Raw genomic sequence first — 25,271 nt, 5'->3', positions numbered from 1 at the left:
ATCTGAATCTTCAGGGCTTCATGTACGCTCCAAAGGAGAAAAGAGGACAGACATGCAATTTTCTTACCATCGCCCATGCTATTGAATGCAATATATGAAGACATACAAGCAAACCATCACGGTTATTGGGAATTCACAGTAACTACTTGACATGAAGTGAAGGACAAACTGGCCCTCGCATTGCTGCTTGCTGGTGAGCAGATGACATAGCTGCTGGGGGGTTGTGCCCTGGGAGCCCCCCCGGCTGCGGGGCGGGGGTTTCTCAGGGCACAGTATCTGCTCCGGCTAACTCCCGCTCCCCAGGACGCGTCTTCAGGAAACCGAAAGAAGAGGTTTGCCAGGGCTCAGCTAACTCGGGCTGTGAACTTCTCCTGCCACCAGCACACTTAATAAACGGGGCGACGTCTACTCCAGCAGCCTGATCTCATCACCCCAGGGATCCCCACGGCAGTTTCACCTGGGCCGTCGTTCCCATCCCGCCGGGTGCGGCCCCGAGATGATATCTCCTGCTGGGCGGCAGGAAGGAGCAGGGATGCAAGGAGCGGACCAGCTTTCCCAGCCCTCTGCATCTTCACAGGAACAGCCCGGAGGTTAAGAGCAGGCGCCGTCAGCAAGGCTTCCTCTACTCCTCCGCGAGGCGCGCCGTGCCCCGGGGGTGGTGTGTCCCCAGTGCCAGCTCCCTGCCAGGGCTTATCCAGAGGCAAAGCTGACTCGGGCTGCTGTGCTTGCCGCTCCCCTTCTCTGCCTGGGACCACAAGGACCAGAGAGGAGCATTTCTTGCTCCGCCTCGGCAGGACAGCATTATCTCGGTATAAAAAACCAAAACTGAAACACATTATTGCTTCCAGCTTAAAGATCCAGAAAAACAAGGAAAATGTCCCATGCCAAACGCAGGCAGCACAAGCCCATTGCCTTTGGTCAGGAGATTTATAGGGGGTTACGTCAGATGCAAGGACTAACAGCATCATTTCCCTTAGCAGGGCAGGCACACGACGGGGGAGGCAGGAGCCCTCGCGCCCCTGGCTGCCGGCTGCGCGGGGGCCGGCGCGGGAGCCGCGGCTGGCAGGGCCCCTGGCATCCCCCCCGCACCTGGCAGAGCAGAGGGACCGGAGTGGGGGAGCTGCTCCCGCAGGGACGCCTTCTTTGCTGGCCATTGAGCGGGCTGCCAGAGTGAGGGGATGGAAGGAGGTGCACAGGAAGCGAGACCATGCGGCTATAAATCCTGTCAAGTCTAACGATGTTTTTTCAAGCATATTTTCCTGACTTCCCTCCCAAGGGATCAAACCCAAGAGATGGTTATGTCTGATCTTTAGGTAACCCAGAAACAAAATGTTTCCCAAACAAATAATCACATTGCAGTCTGACAACGTTCATTATTACAAAAGAACATTTTATTTCCATTTTTTCTGGGTGTACTATATTGCAACGTAACACTATGCAGGTCTATTATCATATTAAGATTCTTGCTACGGAATTCAGTTTGTCCATTTGGTCAAATTTCAAAGTTTTTCCTTGGCATTCTTACAGGACTCGTCACTACTTAAGCACACAAATTAGTGGAAGCACCAGAAATGTGATATGAGACTTGGAGCAGGTGCTTTCCAATCATAATTTGCAAAAGTTGTTGGGCTGACTAGATGCAGGAGGTCAGCACAAATATCCATCCTAATTTTGACAAAGGAGGAGATGCACATCTCCAGATTTTGATCACACAGTAGATTTGCTTTTCAGGCTTAATGTACTATTTAGGTTGTCTTCTTATTTTTGATGCACACTTTGTCATCTCTGCTTCCGTTACCAAGGAAGATTTGTATTGTTTTTGAGCAATAATGTAAAATGCCTTGCTTATATTCTGGAATTGTCTTACTTGTTAGGCACCTGATTAATGTAAGTAGTTATATAAACTCAAACAAACCATGCCTAAAGTATTATCCACAAAATGTCCATCCATTCTAAGTCAAATACTATAGGTCACAGAAAAGTATAGTATGCATTGCATGTGAATATACATATGAGCAGTACATGAATCACTGAGTAAATATGGCACTTTTACATATTTTCCTGGATGTCATACAGAATTAGGAAACAATCTTCTCTTAGCTGACGCATTTCTAAAATACTGTAATATGGTTTTGGAAAATATACCCCACAGACTAGACAGTAAGAAGTTTAGAAAAGTCAACAGTGCAGCTACCTGAGTTTGTTTCATTAAGTTTAAGCAATTAGCAGTAATGTGATATTTTATCATTCACTGCGAGCCTGAGAGTTGTCTACCCACAAAAGCACGTGGCTCGGCAAGATGATGAACTGACCTAGCAGCTCAGCACCTCCAAAGTGACTTGTCCCACCTTCTCCTTGCCCGGACCCTGGCTGCAGAGTCCTGTCCCCTTGCTATTCCTACCCTAGCATCCATCCGATCCTTTGGAGAGCTGATCCAGCAGAAAATTAGTCCCTTTTTTTAACTGGCTTAGTTTTCTTCTGGCTTAAAAAGTTGATTTGTCCTGTGGAGGGATCAGACCAGCACCAGACCAGTAAAGGTACAAGAGAAGCAGCTGGAACATGTTGGTAGGAATAGGGAGCATGGGAGGAGGAGGGAACTGCCCCTTTTTGGTGGCAGTGAGCTGTTAGATTGACTAAGCTGCCTCAGCAGACCAAACCCTTGGAGAAGATACAGTTATTAGCGCGAAAGTGCTTAGACCGGTATAGTTTATTCCTATCTAGAAGGTGAATAAAGATATACCAGCACAAGGCACTTTATACTTACGTAACTGTGTCCACATGAGGGGTTGCACTGGTATAAGTATAATCAGTAACAAACAAAACACCCACATCCCTTAAGTGATGTATTTACAAAAATGGCGTAGAACAGGTCTCCAAACTTCAGTTATGAGGTGTGCATAACTTCCATTCAGAAAACAAACCACAAACTACACATGAAACAACATGAGACACAAAATAAATTAGGGATTTAAAATTCTACATCTAGGAATATAAAGATTTTTTTTTAAAAAACTTTAAATGTAATCCCATATTTCAAATCTAAGTAAGAGAACTATACAGCTCCACCGATTACATGGACATTTTAAACAGTTTACATTCATCAGGGACAACAGCACTTTGGTTTATATAATTAGGTTAATATGAGCAATGAAACATTTCTCTCCCTCACATTACATCAAAGTGAATACATGTAGAATATACATACTGCCAAGCTGTTCCAATAAGTGCATTCCATACACGAGTAAGAGTAGCTCTCGCAATAGCTACATCAGTTATAGGTCTTTAATAGAACTAAATCAAACCCCTTTAAAAAGCTTGCTTTGATTCCTTCATGCCCGACCCATTTTTGACTAATCACATGGATCTTCTCCAGAACATAGCCAAGCGCAAAAAATAAGTCTGACTTGGTACTGTGGCAAGCCCACATACCAGATTGCATAGCACATCCTGGATCCATGAGGAAATTCTCATTTTAGTTTGTCTCCCCACCTTTATAAGTCAGACTCTTAAAACAACAGTATGCTTTTGTACCAAGCTCAAGAACTCAGATTAACTGCAGCTCAAGACACGCAACGGCAGTTAGAAAACATTTAAAAGCAATCAACCTGACAATCATCAGACAATTATTTTACATAACTTCAAACAATCAGCAACTCAACCTCTGCAATTTATAAACAGCATTACTCCTAGAGAAAGAAGTACTTATTCCTAGATATTTTTCCAAAGCATTTATCCAGTGCCTGCATCTGATTCAAACATGTGTTGTTGGATAGGATGAAGAGATCTCCTCCCAGCAAAATATTCTACTGTCATATGGTTATTTTTGATTAGCTTAAATTACCTTGTGAGCAGCACGTGAGTTATCATATTACTGCCAAAGTTGCCTGAAAGAAAGCAAATGGCTGGATTAAATAAACAACTGAACATGGCTTCAGAGGATAAAGGTCCCAACCTGATGCATAATCATTACAGATTATTACATTATTTTAAAAAGCAGACTTCCAACTGTATGATTTCCAATTTAATTACCAGCTGGGAGGTGAAAACATAGCCTTCATCACTGTCCTCTGGTACTGAGATTGAGAAGTTAATGTATTCATTTAATCTCATTTTTGCAAATCTGCAAATGTTCCTGTGCTGAGCTTGGTTATATGATACCCAAGCTCAATTAAGGAGTGTATTAGATGCTATTTCCTTGTCAGAATCTTTAAAAACTAAAGACGATTGCACTTACTTCTTCTGGATCCCGTTCCTGCAAGGTGCCAAGCATCCCGGTGGGGAAGTGAACTGAGGGGGGCAGAGGGCACTTGCTCCCTTGCAGGACTGGGTGTTTAGTGGAGGATGGGCAGGGGATTTTTCAAGATGGTGTTTCATCTCGCTGGGTTGACGTTTCCAACACAGTGAGTTCATTGCACCCCTTTCATTCAAGTTAGCAGGAAATGGGCAGCCGCATCCCTTTGCACTGTTTGGAAAATCTTCAACGTGAGTCATTTTGGTCCTGACTCCTCTGTGAACTGTGCCCTTACTCCTTCTGCCCCAGAGAGGAAATTGCAGTCGGTGCCTCCTGCTTGGCACCGTGTTTGAACAGAGAGCTAGACTAAGCTTGCCAAAAGGCCCTGAAGGAGTTCTGCATGCTCCCTCAGACCCATTAAAATACATAAAGAACCTTTTCTACTTGCTTTGTCCATCTGAGAAATCCAAGTCATAAATAAAAAAGGATGGTCAACCCAGATTTGATCTTGTTAGATGTTGAACACCTACTGCCACTGAAGAAAAGAGGAAACAGGGCATTCAACACCTGCAGCATCACCCGTTGAAGACCGCATCCTAAGGGATTAACAATAACCAGGAAGACAACATAATCATCTATTACAAATTACGCAACCCAAAGCATACCGCTTAAACCCAGTTCCCCTGTTGGGATTAGGCAAAGGAAAAAAAAAAATCAGCAGATAAAACCATTTACTTTTACCAGTAAAAATTAAGTTACAGATACCCTTGATCTCAGGGCAAAACAAACTTAAAAAATATCTTAAAACAGTGAAAAAATACGAGAAAATTTTATTTAAAAATATATGTACTCCTTACTCCAAATTTGTTTGTACAGAAAGGATTTGTTTGAAAAAGAAAAAAATAATGACAAACTAAATGCATATTCGGAGTATGCACTTTCTACAGCGTATTTGGTAGAAGCGTTATTTCTGGAAAACTGAGCGAGAGGAAGTTAGTTATTCAGCTTTCATTTGTTCCCTGACATCAGAAGGCAACGTTTCAAACAAGGTGTCCTCTACAGTGAAACCAGTCCGCTTCAGAGCTCTACATTCACCGAGCTCAGGTGGGAGGATTTCAAAGTGATTGCCTTTAATATCCAAGTAGGAGAGGAATACCAAATTACCAATTTTAGGTGAAAGGACTGACAAGTTATTTTTCCCAATTTTCAGAGTCTTAAGTTTTTTGCAAAAGTATAGTTCATCTGGCACGCTCTCCACTTTGTTGCAAGTAATGGAAAAGTATTGTAAACTCTGCAGAACTCCTATTTCAGGTGGGATAAAGCGAATGTCATTGTAAGACAAATCCAAGTATCTGATTTTGTTGCATAGGAATAGGTGGGATGGAAGAACCTCTATTTTGTTATGGCTGAAGGAAAGCCGCTCGAGACTAGTGAGTTTCTTTATATGCTCTGGGATGTAGGTTATACTGTTGTACCACAGCTTTAGGATTGTCAGTTTTCGCAGATGTTGAAAACTTACTATTTCCTCAATGGATTTGAGGTTGTTTTCCTTTAGATCCAATTCCTGAAGACTGAGAAGGCTGAAGACTGCATGAGGAATGCGCTCTAAATCACAATGAACCAATTCCAGCTGTGTCAGGTTGACCATTTTCTTCAGGTTGTTGAGCATCACTAACTTAGTGCCGTCGTTATGGATGCACAATTTTTGCAGGTGACTTGAAACATCGACTGCAGATTGTGGGATTTTGGACAAATTACTTTTTATGTAAAGAACTTTAAGGCTTTTAAGTTCCCGAAAAGACTCCAGTGTAATGTTTTTGGAAATATCATGACTTAGAGAGCCAATTAAATAGAGCTCCTCCAAATTTCTGAGGCCATACATCCAGTGTGGAAGTTCTCTGATGTCATCAAACTTGACACTCAAGATCTTGAGATTCTCCTTCAGAAATGCCAAGGCGGCGCTGTGGATCTTCACAGAGCACTGGTGCAACGAGAGCTCCTGGAGATTGTCCAACTGTGCAATGGTTGCTGGTATCATTACATTATTAATTATTTCAAGCTTTAAAGACTGCAGCTCAGTAATTTCAAAAACTGTGTCTGGTAGTCCAGAGAGCATGAAAAGTTGTAGCTCCAAATGGCTATGGGAGTTTGTCTGTAGCCTCTGTCGCAGTTTATCTGCAGTCCACTCGTTGTTTAGGTTCAGCTGTTTCAGCTTATTTTCACTGACTTCAGACAGGAAGACAGCAAATCGCTTGGAATAGAGAGGATCATACTGATCAATCATATGAAGCATAAAAGCAAAGTCATTCTTCACATCTGGAATATCATCAATTCCCGTCTCTTGTCGAACATATTCAAAAGAATACTCTTTCAGTGAACGATAGAACAACCAGTATAGTGTGTAAAGGCATGTGAGGCCGTAGATGCTGACAAAGCACAAGTAGCAGTAGGAAAGTTTAGAGAATAGATGTGCCATCGTGTGATTACAGCAAAAATTCTTATATCCTGTCATGTCTTCTATATCAACGTTACAGACTACTGTAAAATTAACTTCTGAGACAAGTGCTGTGTTGTAAGCAATAATAATAAGGAATTTAATTACCTTAAGTACAGTCTGGCGAACGTACATGACATAGAGTATATCACCCTCCTCAACATGCAGTCTAAATTTCTTCACCTTTTCAAACAGTGCTTTGGCCTGTTCACCTTCTTTCTTATCTAATGCCCCAGGTGTTCCCTTATCCACAACTAATTTTTCAGGGATTGATTTTAAAGACTGTGTCTTGACCAAAGTGCCTTCAGTGCTTGGCTGGATAGTATTAGACTTGTTTATGTTGTTCTTCCTGTTATCTTTCTCTTCAGAGTCTTCCCCTGACACTTCGGATAAGGCTCTTGTTGTCCAGGGAGAATCGAAACATTTCCCGAGTATTGAAATGAAGTGTTCAATTTTGGAGCTTGATCCAGGGAATTTGAACCAAAAGTTACTACACAGCATGAAGACCAGTGTGTGTATAAGGACAAGGTAAGGGAAGTACTTGGCATACCAGTGCAGGGCACGTTCATAGCACACCTGATTTATAAAGCTGTATTGCTGAAGGTCCAAATCAGTCTTCAGTCCTTTCATTTCAACTGTAGCTGGAGGGGTGGATGGCTTGGGCGGAGGAAGGGGAGTTGTATCTGGGATTGTGTTAAACACGTTTGAACTATTAGATTGGTTCTGGCAAGGCTGTATGCGCTTTGGAAGGCATATTATCTTGTCTTGCATGACCTGAAACACACAAAAAGGTATCTTTTAAACTGATGTACAAACAACGGTGGCAGTACCAATGTGTAGCTGTCCTTGGAGTTCCTCCAGCTGCCAGGCATTCCTCCCCACAGCCTGGCACTTGTCCCCACAGGCTCTGCTATTATTATTCCCAACAAGACACTTGTTCTATATGCCAAGAACTAGGTCACCCCTTTTCATCTATGGTTAGCTTCCTGTAATTTGAATAAGAGGACACTGAGATAATCCAGAAAAAGGAAAATTGTGGGTAATGCTTCCAGAAAAGACCAGGGATCTACTGCACTGCTCTCCCCAGAGACGGACTGTTCTTGCCAGGTGTATTCATCCTGCCTACACGATGTTCAGAGATACCTTAGGCTTGAAAGCAGCATAACTGCATTCATGTGGCTGTACACTCACACTGTGATGTCTTATCACACTGAAAACGGCTGACAAAGAGCTAACATGGGCATATCTATGCTGGGACATTATTAACCTTCAGTCTTAATAAAGACAGATAGGGATAATGGAGAATTGATGGCATTTGTGTGCGTGTGCGCATGGACATAATTTTTATTCAGTTTCTCATACATACATATAGAGTCCTTATATCACACACCCGTGGGGAAAATAGTAGCTCTGTCCTTCTGTCCTTGAGTCTGTCTATAATGTGAAAAAAAGCGATTTTCTTAATTTGGGCCGGCCCTCCATGTTGACAAACTGAGGTCAGAGCGCCTTTAGGGACCAATCACCTTTGGTTTAACTTGGGATAACAGTTTGAGTTCAGTGCAAGGCTCCCTATAGGTCTGAATTTAAAATGCTAATCCATGTGATAAGCCAAGGAGCTCTGTTATTTGCCATGAATAACTAACTGGGATTAGCCCAAACTAAGAATGTGTGTGTAGTGTAGATGTATCCTTTGACATCATGGTTGTTGAAAGCACTACATATAGGGTACGCAACAAGACCTACCAAAATCAGATCCTCCTTGATGATCCACCCTGGTGCAGGGAGATGCTAAGATGAGACCACATGTGTTTTGAACAATATCAGTGCCATAACTGTTGACACGTCAAAAACTCCTGCAGTTAATCTTTGTCTATAAATGCTATTCTGATACACACCATTACTTACACCCTGGATTCATGCCTCTAGTAATAAGTTGGAATAAAAAAAATCATCTGTTATTTGCAGTGTTTCCACACATTATTTTCCAGTGTGCTTCATCCAATCAAGCAGGTAAACTTAACAGATGTTCTACTTTGTGTGCTTAAGCAAACACTTAGCTTAAGTTAAATGCAAAATTCAGCCCTATGTAAAGAGATTTTTAAACATGGACATCATATCTTTTCAACTGAAAATATGTGAAAATGGAGAATACAGGCAAAACTACAGTTGATTTCACGTGAAATTTGGGACATAGAATGTGAAGATTTTGGGCCATGTAAGTGAGCAAATTCCCCTGAAGTAACAGCTCTGTCAATGTGTCCCTTTAGCTCCATTTCTAAGTCATGCCAATAAACATGAGATCCATGTTTGAACTAGTACTATAACTTTCTATTTTTGTGGAGTCCATCCCAAACAGTACTTTCAATTTCTTTTCAGCTTTTGGCTCTTTAGCAAAAAGTAACTAACAGTGATTGACAGTAATGTCAATTGTTTACATGTAAGCATCCTCAGAGATGCTTTGGAATAGAAGAGGCATAATATTAGTTGTGAGTGGTGTTAATGAAATAAGCACATTCATTTCAATTCTCTTTGAAGCACAGAGACAGAAAGAATATTAACATTTGCCAAATAAAGAAAAACAGAAATTACAAAATTACATTTTTCAAACTTCTAAACAGAAAAATGGTAACAAATAAGAACTTAAGTCGATCATCTGTTTTTTTATGTCAAATTGTGGTGAAAACAGGCATCTAGGCACAAGCCAATCCAACAGCTCTTATCTTAGCTGGCACCGCTCCATCAACTCTAGCACAACTCTGCTGATTTACAGCTGCTAAAAGTTTGGTCTGTGTTATTTGATGCTGCTACCTAAACAGCTTTAATCCTGGGACCGGCAAATTTTTGCTTTGTTCACGGCGAACCCAAGAGAGAAAACAAGACGTGACACCATCCTTCTGAGGACCTTCCTTGTTTTTGGTGTTCTTTCAGCAAGAGCACCCGCCTCACCTTTTTCCCGTTTGATTTACCTGTAACGTGCACCCAAACACACCGATCATCAGCATGGCGACGGAGAGATAGTCCGTGAACACATCCCACCAGGGCTTCAGCACCCTGAATGCCGGCTGCTGCTCCGAGAACTGGCGAAACTCGGTCACGGGAATCATTGTCCTGCAAAAGAGTAAGGCCAGTGTTCAGCCTCCTGCATCCTGTACCCCTCAGTCTGTGCAAGAAAGTACTTCTGTGAGGTTTGAAAAAATCTGATCTGGAAATGAGAAGCCCAGGATGTGACATAAAAGTTCCCAGCTACCGCCCAAGCGGTCCCTCTGACACCCCGTCTCAGAAGAGGGATGCTCGTGCTGTCCCCCTGCACCTCCTGTGAAGAAGGGAGAGCAGGACTGGGGTCCCATCCATGCAGACAGGTTAATCCCCTCTCTGCACTGACTCCCACTGTATCTGATGGGTCAACAAGGCCTTCTGCATCCCTGAAAATCATCTCATTCTGTAGATACTTGATACATTCAGCTTTATACACGTTAGCCTTGATCTCAGAGGTCTGGTTAAAACGCTCGTCCTGCGCTCAAATTTCACAGGCCCTTTTAGCTATCATGTTTCATTCACTTCCATTTTATTCATAGTGGTTTCAGGGATGCCTTGGAATATTTGTGTGTGCATACTCACTGCAGTTTTAATTCTACTATGTTTTGAGTGCAAGTTGCTAAAGTGCTTTAGCCAACCAAAACTACAGGCAGATCAAGGGCTTTATCTTCACCTCAGATGTCTAGGCTTACATCATTGCCTCCTCTGAAAAATCAGCTAACACATGAGCATGTACAGGCAAAGCAACTGATTTTAAAGCCTACAGCACATTGTGTAACTGAACCCCTGAGATCAAACCAGTACTGAAACTCCCCAGTAAGTTATGATGGAAAGATAAATTCGCATGGGAAGGGAACAAAATACTCCCAAGGGCAATTTACAAAATTTGTCCTTTAACTAATACTGTAAATGATCACCACAATCACTTCATATCACAGTAATATTCGAAGAGTCTATAATCCTGATTCAGCTGAGCACTGGGACCCATTAGTGTGGGTTTGGTGCCATCCAGCTGTGTGCAGGCTTAGCGATAAGCACATACTTGCTGATACACTGCCCAGGGACTTAGGGGATTCAGTTCATTCAGAGCCGGGGATCTGGCAGGGAAGGATTCAGGTCCTAACAGCTGCAATTCATCGCAAGCGTACAGCCATCCCAAGAATTTATAACTGACTCCTACTACACTGCCCATACTCGAGTGGAAAGATGCTCTGTTTGACACCTTCTCAGGGACTGCTGTGCCTCTGCTTGCCCAGCTGATCCTCAGGAGGTATCACAGCCCCCAAAGGCACAAGGTGACATCTGTAAATGAACTTGGGTGAGTAGGTGGGCTGGGGCTTTGCAGCTTTCTGAATGGGTAGCGTAAAAACTTCTTAACCCTTGCTTCCTGCTCCCCTCTCACAGCCCTTCCATGTTTCTTTAAGCACTACTTGGCCAGGCAGGAGAATCTCTCTCTCAGCCTCTTGCCCTTCTAAAAGCTGTCCCCAGTATGCATGCCACAATGCCACACACCCCTCGCACGGCTGGCGATCCCCAAGAGGAAGGCAGGCTGTCCAATGCAGCACTTGCAAATTAATAGACCATCAGTGAAAAAGATGGCAATACAAGCCTGACTTCACACAGCCAGGCTGGAAGCTTGGAAGCGTCCATGCCAACAGGCCTGAATTGCTGCAGTGGTGGCGAAGGAATGCAGCATTCGTTATTAAATCACACACATCCAGGAGCCGCAATTCTGATTTTTGTGTGCCTGTCTTGCAAATGCTCAGCAGACACATCAAGGAAGATATACATCTACAGCAGAGAACAACTCGAGTAGCTGCTGGGACAAACCTTTGTTGCCTTTCACTTTTCTTTTAGAAATACTGGTGGAAAAAATGGATCTCATAAATTAGAGGTGCCCCATGCAGCTTTAAGTACATGCCCAGCACTCCTTCAGCTGAACCCGGGGAGAGGAAACCCTCCGCTGCAGCTCCCAGCGGCGCCTGAGCTGAAGAACATAACGCACTGATCTCTCTTCCATACCCGCGTGCATTTCACTGCCGCTGGTAAGGAATTACCTTCCTCTCTTTTATTTCCACATAAAATGTAGGTGACTGGCAATAGCTGCTGGTAAGCTTTAAAAATAATCTTTCTATCAAGCATTGAAAAACATAGAAAATTCTTAAAGGAATATACTAATACAAATGTTAGCTAATCAGTTGCCATGCAACAGTCCTGCTCAAAGCTTTGTAACACATGCACCGCCGTCGGCTCAGGTTTTGAGGTCAGTTAGCTGACTGGAATGCCATCGGTAAACCCAAGAATACATATCAACAGATTGCTTTAAAATCATAATGGTTTGACATTTTCTTTTCTTTCCCACCCTTTCTTTTTCACCTTTTACACAGCCTCTAGGGGTCCTGTTTGCAAGGTTTTTCCAAAAGTATAGACAATTTGAGTATCAGATAACACACAATCATGTTTCCTAGAGTGGAGCCTCTTGAGAAAACACGAGTGCTCACATGCACCAAAACACGCGGAGACCCAGTTGTCGCTGGTTAGATGTCTAAGCAATACCACGGCTGAGATCCACAGTTATGGAAGTCGGCAGTACTGAACAGGGGCAGCGCCTGACAGCAGATGGGACTGGAAACTATCTTGCAAATTACTGTGCAGGGACAGCTTTCAAGACCAAAAGTTAATTTGGCTGTTGCATTTGATAGGTTTCACTCTGTATTTTTAGGGGCCTTCGTGGTATGATATATTTGCTTTATTTCTTCTAAAAGTGATGTGTAGGGAATTTAGATGAAGGCAGATAGTTTCTGGCACCACAAATTCATGTTGCTTTGATCCCTTGTTCCCTTTAGAGGCTGCTGTTTGCATAGTGTGGCTCCTCATTAGTAGAGTGCACATACTGTTACCCTGGTTAATGGGCCAAGCAGAGGGAGACCTGCATACAGAAAGCCTCTCTGAGCTTTGCTAGAAAACCCATTTGTCAGGGTGGAAGATTTGCAAGTCCAACACCAGACCAGACATGAAAATCTCTCTGCCACTTATGTTTTTCTTTATTGTTAAAAAAAGAAAACAAATGTTACTGAATGATGGCAATGGTACTGCACATAATAATGGTAAATAAACCAACAATGTCTAATGACAGAGAGTATTTTTTAACTTCAGGAAAAAAGACATTCACAAGAAGCTTTAAATGGAGATTGAATGTGAAGAAGTGGGATAACCGTTTTCCAACATCCTCTGGAGAAACCCTATTGCTTCTCCCCTTGCTGCACTAGCAATAAAGAGAAAATGCTGGAAGAAGTGCAGAGAAGCCTAGGTTTACCAGTGCTGCTGGTATCTGCACGCAGAACAGAATGACACGAAATTGCTTTTTATTTGTCTCCCTCTTCCCTCTAGCTTCTTTTCCGTTCTGGCCTGTCCAGTGACTGAAAGGACATGTATTAGCAGTGGCTCTGAGGCCTCAGAAAAGACACAGCAGCTCCACATGGCTCAGTGCAATCCTGAAAACCCCCTCTTGGCCGTGGCCGGAGTCTGGCTCTTCCCCACTGCTACACCTAAAGCCACACCACTGCCAGACTCATTTATAACCACGCACAAATGAGGTCTGTACAAAATAAAGTGATTCAGTCAATCATGAATTTAAACAAATCAAAATAGAGATGCTAAAAAGTCACACTGCAGCCCAAATCACAGCAATCTCTGGGAGAGCACACTACCTACTGTAGATTCTTATCTCTTCTTATAACAAGGAGATAGAAGAAAAGGAGTTCAACATTTCAGCTGGTGAAAACTAAGACAGCATTACTAATTTCAGGTCACTCACATTCAAAATGCTATTTAATGGAGCAATACATCGTAGCTGAAATGTGGAATCTGACTTACATTAAATACTATTCTAATCTACTTTAGGAAATATTGAATTCTAAATATTGGATAATTTTTTCAATTAAAATCAGGACTCATTCTTTTTTTTCTCTCTTGCATTTCTAATCCTCAGTCTCTAGAGAAAAGAAAACCGTACAGGAGATAAATCATCTGGTATTCAACTACCAGAAGGAAATAAAAAAGGAACTTGGATTAAAAAAAGTTGTACTGGCTGTTAAGCAGTGCTGCAGAAAAGAGCTGAGGGTTTGCCAGATTAAACAAACAAACAAACAAAAAACCAAATAAACAAACCCCCCCCCCAAAACCCAAAATTGAGGGGAGAGAAATTAGTAGGGTATTTTATTACTATTTTAAAATTTCTAGGGAATATAGAAAACTTGATGATTGAAAATGAATACGTGATAATAAGATGAAATACTGGAATCCAGGTAGAAGGAAGGTGTGATATTTACTCCAGCAGAAAAACTAACTACAGGAATCAGCTAACGCACGGGCGATTAGGAGCAGGACACAATGTGACCTAAAAGAACTAAGGAGAATAAATAGATCCAAGTTAGAGAGAAAAGTATTGGAAACAAATTAGACTTAATAAATCAAGGGATGATTGTGAAATGGCTGCACCATGGAGCAAACCAGCTTCTCAGCAATTGTCCTTCATCAGAGGGAATAACGGAAAGCACTGGGGACAGTTCGGAAGTAATGACAGCTCTTGCCAGTGCGGCTAAAGAGAAAAATGAGTATGTTTTACAAATCGGGCAATCTGCGCAACATGCACTGCAGAATATAAAGGAAATTAATCAACTAACTTCCTGCCCACTGGCGGCTCAGAGGACACTCGGGTGGGCAGCCCGGGGGCTTTCTGGGCAGGGACTGCCTTTGCAGCACTGGTGTCCCCGGGGCCGAGCGGCACAGCCAGGGCTGCTGGGCAGTGGCCGAACCTCTGCCACCAGCGCTGTGTCAGCAGGGCCTCTGTGCAAACGGGCACAGAGATGCTGACGAGCACAGTTTCCAGCTGTAGCTGTAGCTACCCTACCTCCACCAGCAACAGCAACCCAACAGACCAGCCCTCCCCAGCCACGCCACAGCGTGCCCAGGCTGGCACTGCTCGCTGCCGGGGCTCTTTGGCGGTGCTAGCTGTCACAGTGCGGCCGGCAAAGCCCCGGGGACAAGCCCCGGCTTAATGCTTCGCAAGTAGGTGCTGTGAGCTGCTCCCCGTGGCTTCATGTCCACTGAACTTCTGGGACCTGTCTGCATGAGGGATCCCAGCCAGAGACAGGGCTCACCGTGCCAGATGGGCAAACGCTTGGGGACATAAAAGTTTATACACTCGACCTGTCTGAGATGTGCGTGATACACCCCCTCATCAAGCTGTATTCATCTTGCATCTTGGGAGACACTTTACAAAGAAAAAACATATTAGTACTCAGAGAAGTGGCCCTCTGGTACAACCCCGAACAAAACCGCTTTTGGCTTCTAGCAGCTTCCAGGCCCCATGCTCCAGCTATTGCTAGGTGACGGTTGCTATTTTTAAGCAGATTCGCACAGAGTAACTTCATTCATTTTATGGAGCGTAACTGCGTGGATGGACACCAGCTCTCAGCAGAATTAGAGGGTACGCTGCTGGAGCGCGCTCTGTTTCCAGTGAAAACCGCCCCGCCGCTCCCACTCTGCCCCACCTCAGCTTTCACTGCACAGTTTGTAGAGACACTGCGATTAAAAAAAGTACACTGAGTGAAACGGAAAGAAATAACTGGGAAGCCCTGCCTTTATCTCACCTGCAGCAGGTCCACTCGTGCGCATTCCTTGCTGAGGCAGAGCCCCAGCAGCTCCCACCACCGTTCCCCGCCATGGCAAGATGGCCGCCAGGCCGCCTCTGCCATGCTGTTGGGAAAGCTGCCGACTCATCTGCACTCTTCCACAGGCAACGCTCGATATTACCCGTTGACACTGCCAGCCCGTGCCCCAGCTATGGCCTCCTTGCCCAGCAAAGCCCCAAGGCCTGTCCCTGCACCTTGCTGACGGGAGGCGACAGAGAAGCGGCATCACTGCTGCTTCACGTGCTGTAGGCGGGAGACCAGGACTTGCCAGAGCTGTGTTTGCCAAGCTACAGGTGTTATTCACCAAAAGACAAGCCCTCTGCTATTTTATTCTTCCAGTAGCGGTTACTCATTCATGTTGCCATGTGTTGAAGCAATCACTGTCATCCATTGCTTGTTTTAGGGGAACGACCACAGCCACACACCAGAAGCGGGGCCCCTGGGTGCCAGACAGGCAATTAACATCCAGAATTTATTGGTTCGGTAGGAACAGGGTGTGAATAACATACCAGAGGGAAAACGGAGGGGGAACATAGAAGGAGGAGAGAGACAACGTTGCAGAAATAGTGATGTTTACAACTGGCAAGCGTAAAAAGTTGGTGAGATTTCTTAAGCTGACTAGAAAAGATGTGTAAATGATTAGCCAGCTGACATTTACCCACATTTCCCTGACACCGCATCAACCCTCTCAGACGTAGCATCAGCACCACCACCTCCTGAGAGTGGCACAGAGTCCAAGCAAGTCCCAGATGCTATGGAGATGGCCCTGACCCCCCATCGGGAAGGGGCCTTGGGCTGGTATGAGGCTGAGTATGCCGGGAAGGGCCAAGCTGAGGTGTCCTCAAGAGACAAGTCAGACTGGGACTGCTTGGTCTTTCACATCAGAGATCTACTGAAAGGAGAAAGTGCTGGGCTAGGCAAAACCCGCCCTCCTGGCGGTTTTAAACATACTGCATGTGTTAGGATAAATTATGAAATGCCTTTTGGGAATAGTGCTGCAAGTAGGTCTCTGGGTTGGTTCCCATACATGATTTATTGCATATTCATCTTCATTAAAGGAACAGAGCACATATTTAATGCACAACGAGCTTGTGACCTGGCAGCAGGGACTCAGCGGAGCCCGAGTGCTGCGGGCCGTGTGTGCAGGGGCTGCACTCCAGTGGGTTTTGCTTTACACAGGACATGGCACTGCACATCCTAAACACCACAGCCCGCTGTCCTCGGTTGTAAACATTTGTTACTCTGCATAAATAGCATAAAGTTGCTTTTCAGGTGGTTCCGTGCTGTCTGGCCTCGGCCGTCTTGGGCCAGGAGCTGAAGTTAGGCTAAAGTGCTTCTCAGCACAGGGCCTGAGGCTGCACTGAAAAGCAGAATTTTGCATTCTTATTTTCCCTGATTGGGAACTGCACACTGAGACAGTTAAATAAGCAGGGATAAAGGAGTTTTGCAGTCAGGTTCATGGTGATGTATTCTTAAATACCCAACGTAAACAAAATCACTGGTCTATGCAGAGCCCCAGGGCTTAGGGACACAGTCTCCTCTAGCCAGGACTGATAGGCACAGCCTGGCATGAAAATGGCTTGGTACTACCGTCATCAGTCATATTTTCTGTTGATTATAACTTTGCCAAATTTGTATTTTTGGGTGGGACTGGGTCCCCAAAATGACCCTAAGGAAAAACCTGTCTAATTTAAAACAAAATTTAAATTAGGATCTAGCCAGCAATTGCTCAAACCTTTTCTAGAAACAAGCTTAGGGGAACAACATTGGACTGTACACACTATAAAACTTGCAGTCTTTTTATTTTAAACTTTCCAAACCCCCACCCTCAAAATTTGGCCTGTGTATCGGGGACGCAGTTTTTACTGCAGTGTGAACAGCTGCCCACAGCTGGCTAATTTATAAACCTTTGGAAACTGTGGTTTTGCATCTGTCCTTTGATCTCAGCAGCTGAACACTTCATCTTCAGATCGTGTCCAGGAGCCCCTCACAGCTCCTGGCACTGCCCGTGCTGGCACCACAGATCACAGATAACAAACTTGCTTCACTTCATCACCTAACCAGGAGAGGACTAAAAGTGGACCCAGGGACAAGGCACCAAGTCTGGAAAACTGAGATTAGACTAAGGGGGGAATAAGATGATAAGGGCTAGAATTAGCAACTCCTAAATCCCAAGAGGTTGATGTTCCATCCTTATCTGTGTACTCTCACGCACATTGTACGCACAGTGAAACAATGTCTGAACTACCCTGACATTCGGGTTTGGTAATTATCTTGCTATATGTTCGCACTGACCAAAATGTCCAGCATTTTGGTAAGTGCAGGTGCTCGGTCAGTTCCTGTGCAACATATGATAATACCTCTGCTACTAACTTCTCCCTGTATTTGAGGCATTTCAGGAGACCAGTTTCCCTGCTAGGCTTTACATCCATTGGTGTTTCCTGTAATATAAAATTTAATAAAAAATAAATAAATTTTTTAAAACTGTCAAAAATTTTTGGTTGGAAAAACTACTTTGGATACTGGCTATTTGGGAGTATAGCAAAAAGTATCACATGTTGCCACTTTTTCAAACACGACGGGTTACTTTTTGTTCCGTTGACTATAAGGGAGATTTTCATAGGAAGAAATACCATCATTCTGAAGTAAGAAATACAAACAAATGATGCTGTTGCTCAAACATAAATCCCACGTTAAGGAACTGGAAAGCCATTAAAAACAAACCATTTGCATCCAAACAGTTATTTTTAAAAGTCCATGTGTTTACTGTATTTTCAAACAAATTCGTCTTCTTGGGGCTGAGGCTGGCGAGTAAATGTAGCCTGGAGGAACAACAAACAACTCCTGAGTCAGGAGTTCCCACTGGGACCCGGCCGTGGGCTCCCTGTGCTCCTGCTTTGGGCACGCCACAACCACCCGCCAAGCCGCCACTTCTCCAGCTGCAGGACAGAAAGGTATCTACTTTCTTTACTACCTTTGGTGGGAAATATGAATGAATAGTACTACAAAATCATAACATACTGCTTTTTCCAGTTCCCTGTAATGGTTGAGTCTAAATCGATAGCGCGTCAAAACTTCCCTGCAAAGCCACTGGAGTTAATCTGATTTCATACTACACGTTACCAAATTCACGCGTCACAGTTGGTATCAGTCTGCAATCTGGGGAGCAGACAAAATACAATCAGCCCACGGAAGACATTCTTCCAGCACCCACAGTTTGGTGGTCCTACAAAACGTGTGCAACCCGTGCAGTTTTCACAGGGGCTGCACCTGCGCCGAGCAGATGAAAGCAGGCCGGCCGCGACCGGGCTGTCCCCTGCGCGACAGCCGGTCAGGCTGGAAACGGTTTCATTTCCAGGTGCGCTGTCTGGAGAAGGCTAGGCTGTGCCGCCTGAACTCCAGCACCGCCATAACCCAATTGCTGGAAAACGGCCTTCCATTACACCGACTGCCACAACCGAGCTTCCCCAGTGCCCCGGCTCTGCAGGTCCGCAACCGTGGGCAAGACTCCAACAAATGACCGGGGATTTAGAAAACTGGAAAGGGTATAACTACCAGAAACTTGCTGAACACCTAGACCTTTTCCATTCTTTTCCCGCTGAGTTACCGAGGCCCACGCTGCAAGCATCCAGAGTACAGTTGGGTTTTGGCTGTCCCTCCGCCTAACACCCAGGAGGGAGCGTGGTGGATTCAGAGGCGGCAGTGAACCCCCCTGCTCTGCTGTTGGTACCAGCCGCTGCGGCAGTGGAAGCGCAAAGGCCCGAATCCAGAACTTGGAGGAGACATAAGGGACGTAAAGAAGAGACATAAAGGATGTAAAGAGGAAGTAACTTTAATAAACTGCATTTCAAAATATATGCTGCTATTTCCACCTACACAAACAGCATGTGCCGCTTTGGCGACGGATCCCAGACAATAACCTTGTTGTTTGTTTCAATTGAGTTATAGTGCTTTTTCATGTATTACACACCAAAAAGGCTTCCTATTGTCAGCAGCTCTTTGACTTCAACTTGGTTGGACTGAAGACAAAAAAACGTTCAGGGCCAGATTCTGCAACAGGAGTTCTTTCTGTACCAAGCACATAGGCCTGCGTGGAGATTTGCCTTTGCTGAGCTACTTGTCCAAATCTAAAGAAAAGTACACTCCATGCATTTCCATGTCAAAGACTACTTCAAAGGCAATACTTACCATTCTTCAGCTCTGGGAGTAACATTCTTAGTTTATCAGGGCTATCGCTCAAGATGCCAGCCCTCTTTCCAGAGCTGCAAAATGTTCTTAATGCGAGTGAAAACCTTTAACAGCAAACCAAAGCACTGAGCAAGAAACTATCCAGTAAGTGGTATTTTAGTACTCCTGAAATATGTGAAAATGATTGATAAAAGCAAACTCACATCAAGTTTTAATGAAAATTACACCAGGTTTTCCACAAACACTTATTTAACATACTCAGATAATGAAGACAGAAACAATGCCGTAGGATGTCATAGGACAGACAATATTACACAAACCAGTGCCATTCATTGTCAAAGGAATAGTCAGGGGCCTCAGGCTCATACAAGTGCTCATAATAAAACATGTTCAGCTGATATAATTAAAAATTAATTCCTAATTGGGACAGGAAGCACAAAGGGTCCATTCTGAGTCTTAAGCAGCTCAACCATCTGAAAAGTTAGTGAAAAACTTTTCATGCAGTGATTGAGCCAAAAACATTAAAGAAATGTCTGTTTTCACGATTTGTGAGACTTTTTCACATAAAGGATCTTTTCTGCTCCTGCTTGCATGCTACACAAGAGAGCTCTCTAAACTTTGCGATAGTCTCATAAAACATGGATCCCAAAATGCCTGGATAAACATACAGGTATTCCCAGCCTGAAACACAGCTAATGAATTTTCTTCCCCTCAAACCATCCTTTGTGACAAAAATCCCCAATAATAAAAATAAAGCTCATAGTCTCATCCATATTCTTGAAAGAATAAGAAAGACTAACATAGATAAATTCAAGCACATAAAATGGATGTGATCTACACATACTCGAAGATAAACACGAACAGCTACAGAATCAGAATTGCTATTAATATAAGATGACTTTTAAAGATCAAAAACTTCATAGATATGGAAAATCAGAACTATCTGCCTAAATTCTCTATTGGACTTTTTCAGCGCAGCGTCCAGTCATGGCCTACCGAAGAGGGATTAGCTCTAAACTTGTTCCACCAAAAAGTCTGTTGCTGCATCATAAAACAGAAAGAAAGGCTGTTTCCATCAAGCCTAAACTTTGTGAGATCAGAGCAGTTGCTGGGGGGGGGGGTCTGACCACACTATAGCAGGCGTGCAGGTCTTTGAAATTATGTTGTCATGGGTAAATGATAGCAAAGAGCAAATACTCTTTTTAATCACATTACCCTTAACAAAGGGCTTTTCCGACAGTATTGCCTGTGAACACCCATCTTGCTCTATAAGACTGCATGAAAACTATCTACCCCTGAGACAGCTCATCAAGCATTCACATCAACTGGAAAACGAGATCTCTAACAGTGCTCACTCAGAACACCAAACCTGCTTTCTGACGGCAACCTGCACTTCTGAGCTGTTGCATTCTGCTGTAAATCATACGTATATCAGGATCTTACACCCCTGCACGCTCAGGGCAGGGCTTGACCTGTGCTCTGCTTCACCACGTGCTCCAGAGCAAGCAATTAATTCAAGCTCCCACCTTGCTTTCAGTGATGAGTAAATAAAATTGGAAATGTTCTCAGCACTTCAGCAGTCTTATTGGTGGCTTGTTGAATTTCGGGATTCCCATCAATGCAAAATCACTATGTGCTATTGCCACTGAAGGGAGACATGAGTTAGCATCTCCATTTTCAGCAGATCATTGTTTAGCCCCGGATTTGAAGTTGGTATAAAAGGCTGGATACTGCTCACCTGAAAGTCAATGGAAAAGTTGAAGTTTACTTTGACAGAGGGAGAAATGGACTTCTAATGTTACTCTACAGGACCAAATGTTTTCACATATGCTGGTTTAAATTCAGTGGAACTTTGTACGCTCGCCATGACAGCAGCGTTAGCAACTTTCCATGGAGAACGGTGCCATTCTGCGCTTCAGGGGAGGCCTTTGTTTTACTCTAAAACCAAGAAAAAACATGGACTGTATCTTCATGCAGGATTCTCCCAAACAAATGGAAAATGTGCAAAGCACATAGATGGCACTTCCTACCTTTTAAAAATCTGATCTGATCAAACACTAGATTGTAAATCAGTCCTTCATGGTATATGGAAACAGAGTGGACACAAACCTCCGCACTGGAAAAAAAAGCCAAAAAAAATCATCCTGGTCCAAGCCTACGACTCTCTGGATGTTAATTGTAAAGTTTATGCTGTGTCTGACTAGCTGCTTGTGTCAGGCACTAAAATGTAAAATGAATACAGTGCAGGAAAGCTGACCCAGGGTCTGTCAGGTTTAAAGACAGCTCTAAGAACTTTGCCTGCCTGGGGATGGGAAGACAGCGACGCCTGCCCTGTATTATGAATGAAAGCAATGGAGCAAAGGGCATACTCACACATGCCCAAGGTGGTGAATCAAACCTAGTATCTTCCCAGTTAGAAAGAGATCTTAGAAACACAAACCCCAAGAAAAGTCATTGCACTATAGCTTGAATTTGCATCAGAGTTTTGTCGCACAAAATCCCTGGGCAAACAGCTAAAGGATGAAGAGGAGAATAAAGTTTCCATTATGCTGAGTATGTGAAATCCAATACTTGTTAAACATTCTTCTGACAAATGATTTTGGAAGGAGAATGGCTTCTTTGCTGTACTAAGTAAGCTTTTAAGTGAAGTATTTTGGGGTTCTCTTTTTTTTTTTCCTGAGGCAAATTGTTTCATTTTCAGGGTTTTCTTTAATATATAGCCCCTCCCCTGCCCTTCACAACTCTGTGACAATGAGGACAGTATCTTCTCACTAAATTTTCTCAAAGAGGAAAAAATCCTGTAAAATTAAACTCTAGCTCCTGTTATTGTGAATTGTTTGGATGGTAATTGAAATTTTTTTTACTTCCTGCAGCATTCAGGAAGGCTTGGGCTGGGAAGTGCCTTTCTGGTGGTGAACCCGGGCCACTTCAACCAGTTGCAACTGAGGTCAATGGACAATCAGGGGAACTGCTCCTCCCAGCACTCTCCAACCCAATTCATTTTTTTGGGTCTTACTGCATCATCACTCTGGCACTAAGGCCACCCGAATATTGTTTAACCCTCTCCACTGCCCAGCCCAGATGCCGTCCCCCTCCCAGTCAGAGCCCCTTATTGTGGGCCTCAAAAACCAGATACTGAGGTGGGATGCGGCTGCCTCAGGAAATCAACTCGAACTGGTACAGGAACTGATTGCAAGACAGCACCAAGCACTGAGGCAAGGAACTTGTGTGGAGAATTCAGCAGTCTCTGATTTTGTTCCTTACTGACAACCAGCACTGGCCTTTTCCAATACTGGGCATACAAAGTAACAAGATTTTACGCTTTCCATCAGAAAGTTTCTTTCTAAAACTGCTTACAAGAGTAAATAATAACAAAAAACCCACACAAAGTTATATTACGGTAAAACCTCCAGCAGGACCTGTTAGTATTCAGACTGGAAGAAAACAGCATCACGGCTGCCACACATTTAGCAACCTCAGAACGCAACTGGAAAAGGAAATGATTCAGAAACCACAGGTGCTAAGCACCAGGCTGCTGCGCCTCACTGGCAGCCCCTGGGCACGGGCACTTGCGAGGCAGCAGGAATCCAAGGGCAGGTTAAAATTAGGGATCAACTCGGAACTGTGCTCAGCCCGGCTCTCGATGCTGATCTGCACCACAGGGGCAAACAGACATTTCCAGGAGAAGAGTGAGCGCAGGGGAGTGAGTGCTACCCTCCTGACTGCTTTCATTGTGCCAAAAGGAAAAGTAAAAGCAGGTCTAATGTATCAGGGGGAAGGGGAAATATGCATACTTGGTTAAATTGGGAAGGGAGATTTTTTTTTCCCCCCAACGTTGCCATCTTTTTCTCCACTATCTTGCAAAGCACCTTTCTGCCTGTCCAGTTTTTCACAGCATCATTCAAGCCTACAGTGCTCTGTGGGAGCAAACATGCACATGTGCGTCTTCAAACACTGCTGCTCATAATACTGAGTCTTTCCTCACAGAAAGTACTCATTCCAAAAGTAAAAAAATTTTTAAAAGGCAAGCCATAACTCACATACTTATCTGTGCAATAAAATTCCTCACTTTTAAACATTTTCATCCTAATGAAATTCTAGTAGGATACATTCGGCAGTCTTTCATAAGCCTCTCATTTTGCTTGGTCAACTCTTTCCAGTGAACTGGACAAACTGCATTTCGTGAATAATGAACAAAACCGCCCATCACACTGCGACAAGGCAGAGCTGTTTTTACATCGATTCAAAATCAGGATCGGGGTTTTTTAAACCTCTTCGAAACAGAGCCACGAACGCCGGAGACTCGCAGTGCCGCCGGGGGCTGCGCTCCCCTCCCGCGCCGGCGGTAGGGACCCGCCAGGACCCCTCTGCGGCTCGGAGACGCTGCGCAGCCCCCGCGGAGGGACCGCGCTGCCCGCAGCCCCTCTGCCCGCCGCCGGGCGCGGTGGGAGCGCGGCTGAACCGCCGCCTCCGCGTCCTGCTCGCAGCCTCCCCGTAACGCGGGTTGGTTTGGGGTTTTTTTCCGGGGAAAATACCGCCAAGGGCTTCCCTCGAGCCGCCCGTCTCCACGGCGACTGTTCAGCCTCCCCCTCGCCAACCCCGCTCCCGGGAAGCCCCGCTTGGCTCCGGGCCACCGCCCCGCGGGGCACCCCCGGGGCCGCCCGAGCGCCGCGGCCCAGCAGCGGGGGGCCCCGCCCGGCAGGGGACGAGGTGGGGTGGGATGGGGCGGGGGGGCTGCCACGGCCGCTTCCCGGCGCCCCTCCGCGGGGAGGAGACGGCGGCGATCCCAGACAAAGTTTGGCTCCCCCAGCGCTGCCCGGGGACGGGGGCGGCACCGCCGGTGCCGCCGGCGGGCAGAGCGGCGCCCCCGCAGCCGCTGCCTGCGCCGGGCCGGGACTCTTCTCCCCGCGGGGGCGCAGCGCCGGGCCCCGCGGCGGCTCCGTCCCCGCTCGGGCCGGCCCCCCGGAGCCCCCTCCCGCGGCGATGCCCCGGCGCGGCCCCGCCCGGCGCGGGCAGCGGAGGGGCCGGGGAGAGGCGGGCCGGGCGCGGCAGCGCCTACCTGGTGCGCGTCCGGGTGGGGGGCGCGGGGTCACGGGCGGCGGCGGCCGGGCGGGAGCGCGATCATGCCGCGGCGCGGCGCGGTGCGGGGCTGAGCGTGGCGGGCAGGGCCGGGCCGGGCCGGGCCGGGCGGGGCGGGGAGGCCGCCTGCAGCCGCGCTCCGCCCGCCGCCGCTCCGCCCCCCGCCGCCGCGGGGCCACGTCTCCGGTCTGACGCACGCGGCGGCGGCCGGGGGGCGCCGGTCGGGCCGGGCAGCCCCCGCAGGCGGCGGCGCCCCGGGTGTGCCGCCCCGCAGGCCCGGCCGCGGCGGGCGGGACGGCCGCGCTCCGCCCGCCTCCGCTCCCCCGGAGGCCGGGCGGGAGGGGGCCGCTAACGGTAATCGGCAGCCGAGGCCTCCGGGAGGGCCCGCGGCATCCCCGGCTGGCGCGGCCGTCAGCGGCGCCCGGACGGAGCTGCGCGGCGGGGGCTGGCCGAACAAATGCGGCATGGACGAGCTGGGCTTGGGGGTGGTTTTTTCTCCTCCACAAAGTGCAGTTGATGATGCCGTGGGAAGTAATCACGGGTGGAG

At 45.8% G+C, this 25,271-nt stretch overlaps 1 protein-coding gene across 2 annotated transcripts; it reads right to left on the bottom strand.

The window, feature by feature from the left end:
- Positions 1–1,369: 1,369 nt before the first annotated feature.
- LRRC8C (leucine rich repeat containing 8 VRAC subunit C) lies at positions 1,370–24,830 on the bottom strand. Of its 2 annotated transcripts, XM_075156232.1 has the most exons (5): positions 24,705–24,830; positions 9,692–9,833; positions 4,235–7,499; positions 3,842–3,884; positions 1,370–2,927 (listed from the first exon to the last, which is right to left on the bottom strand). In XM_075156232.1, the coding sequence occupies exons 2-3, from the start codon at positions 9,827–9,829 to the stop codon at positions 5,229–5,231; spliced, it is 2,409 nt and encodes an 802-aa protein (XP_075012333.1). In that variant the 5' UTR covers positions 9,830–9,833; positions 24,705–24,830; the 3' UTR covers positions 1,370–2,927; positions 3,842–3,884; positions 4,235–5,228. The 2 variants fall into 2 exon arrangements, with proteins under 2 accessions (XP_075012333.1, XP_075012332.1); XM_075156231.1 differs by having other exon boundaries at positions 1,370–3,884.
- Positions 24,831–25,271: the final 441 nt, after the last annotated feature.

This window comes from Calonectris borealis, chromosome 8 (assembly GCF_964195595.1).
Source record: "Calonectris borealis chromosome 8, bCalBor7.hap1.2, whole genome shotgun sequence".
NCBI classification, from domain to species: Eukaryota; Metazoa; Chordata; class Aves; order Procellariiformes; family Procellariidae; genus Calonectris; species Calonectris borealis.
The sequence above is the reverse complement of the archived record's forward strand: the minus strand, read 5'-3'. Positions and strand labels throughout refer to the sequence as shown.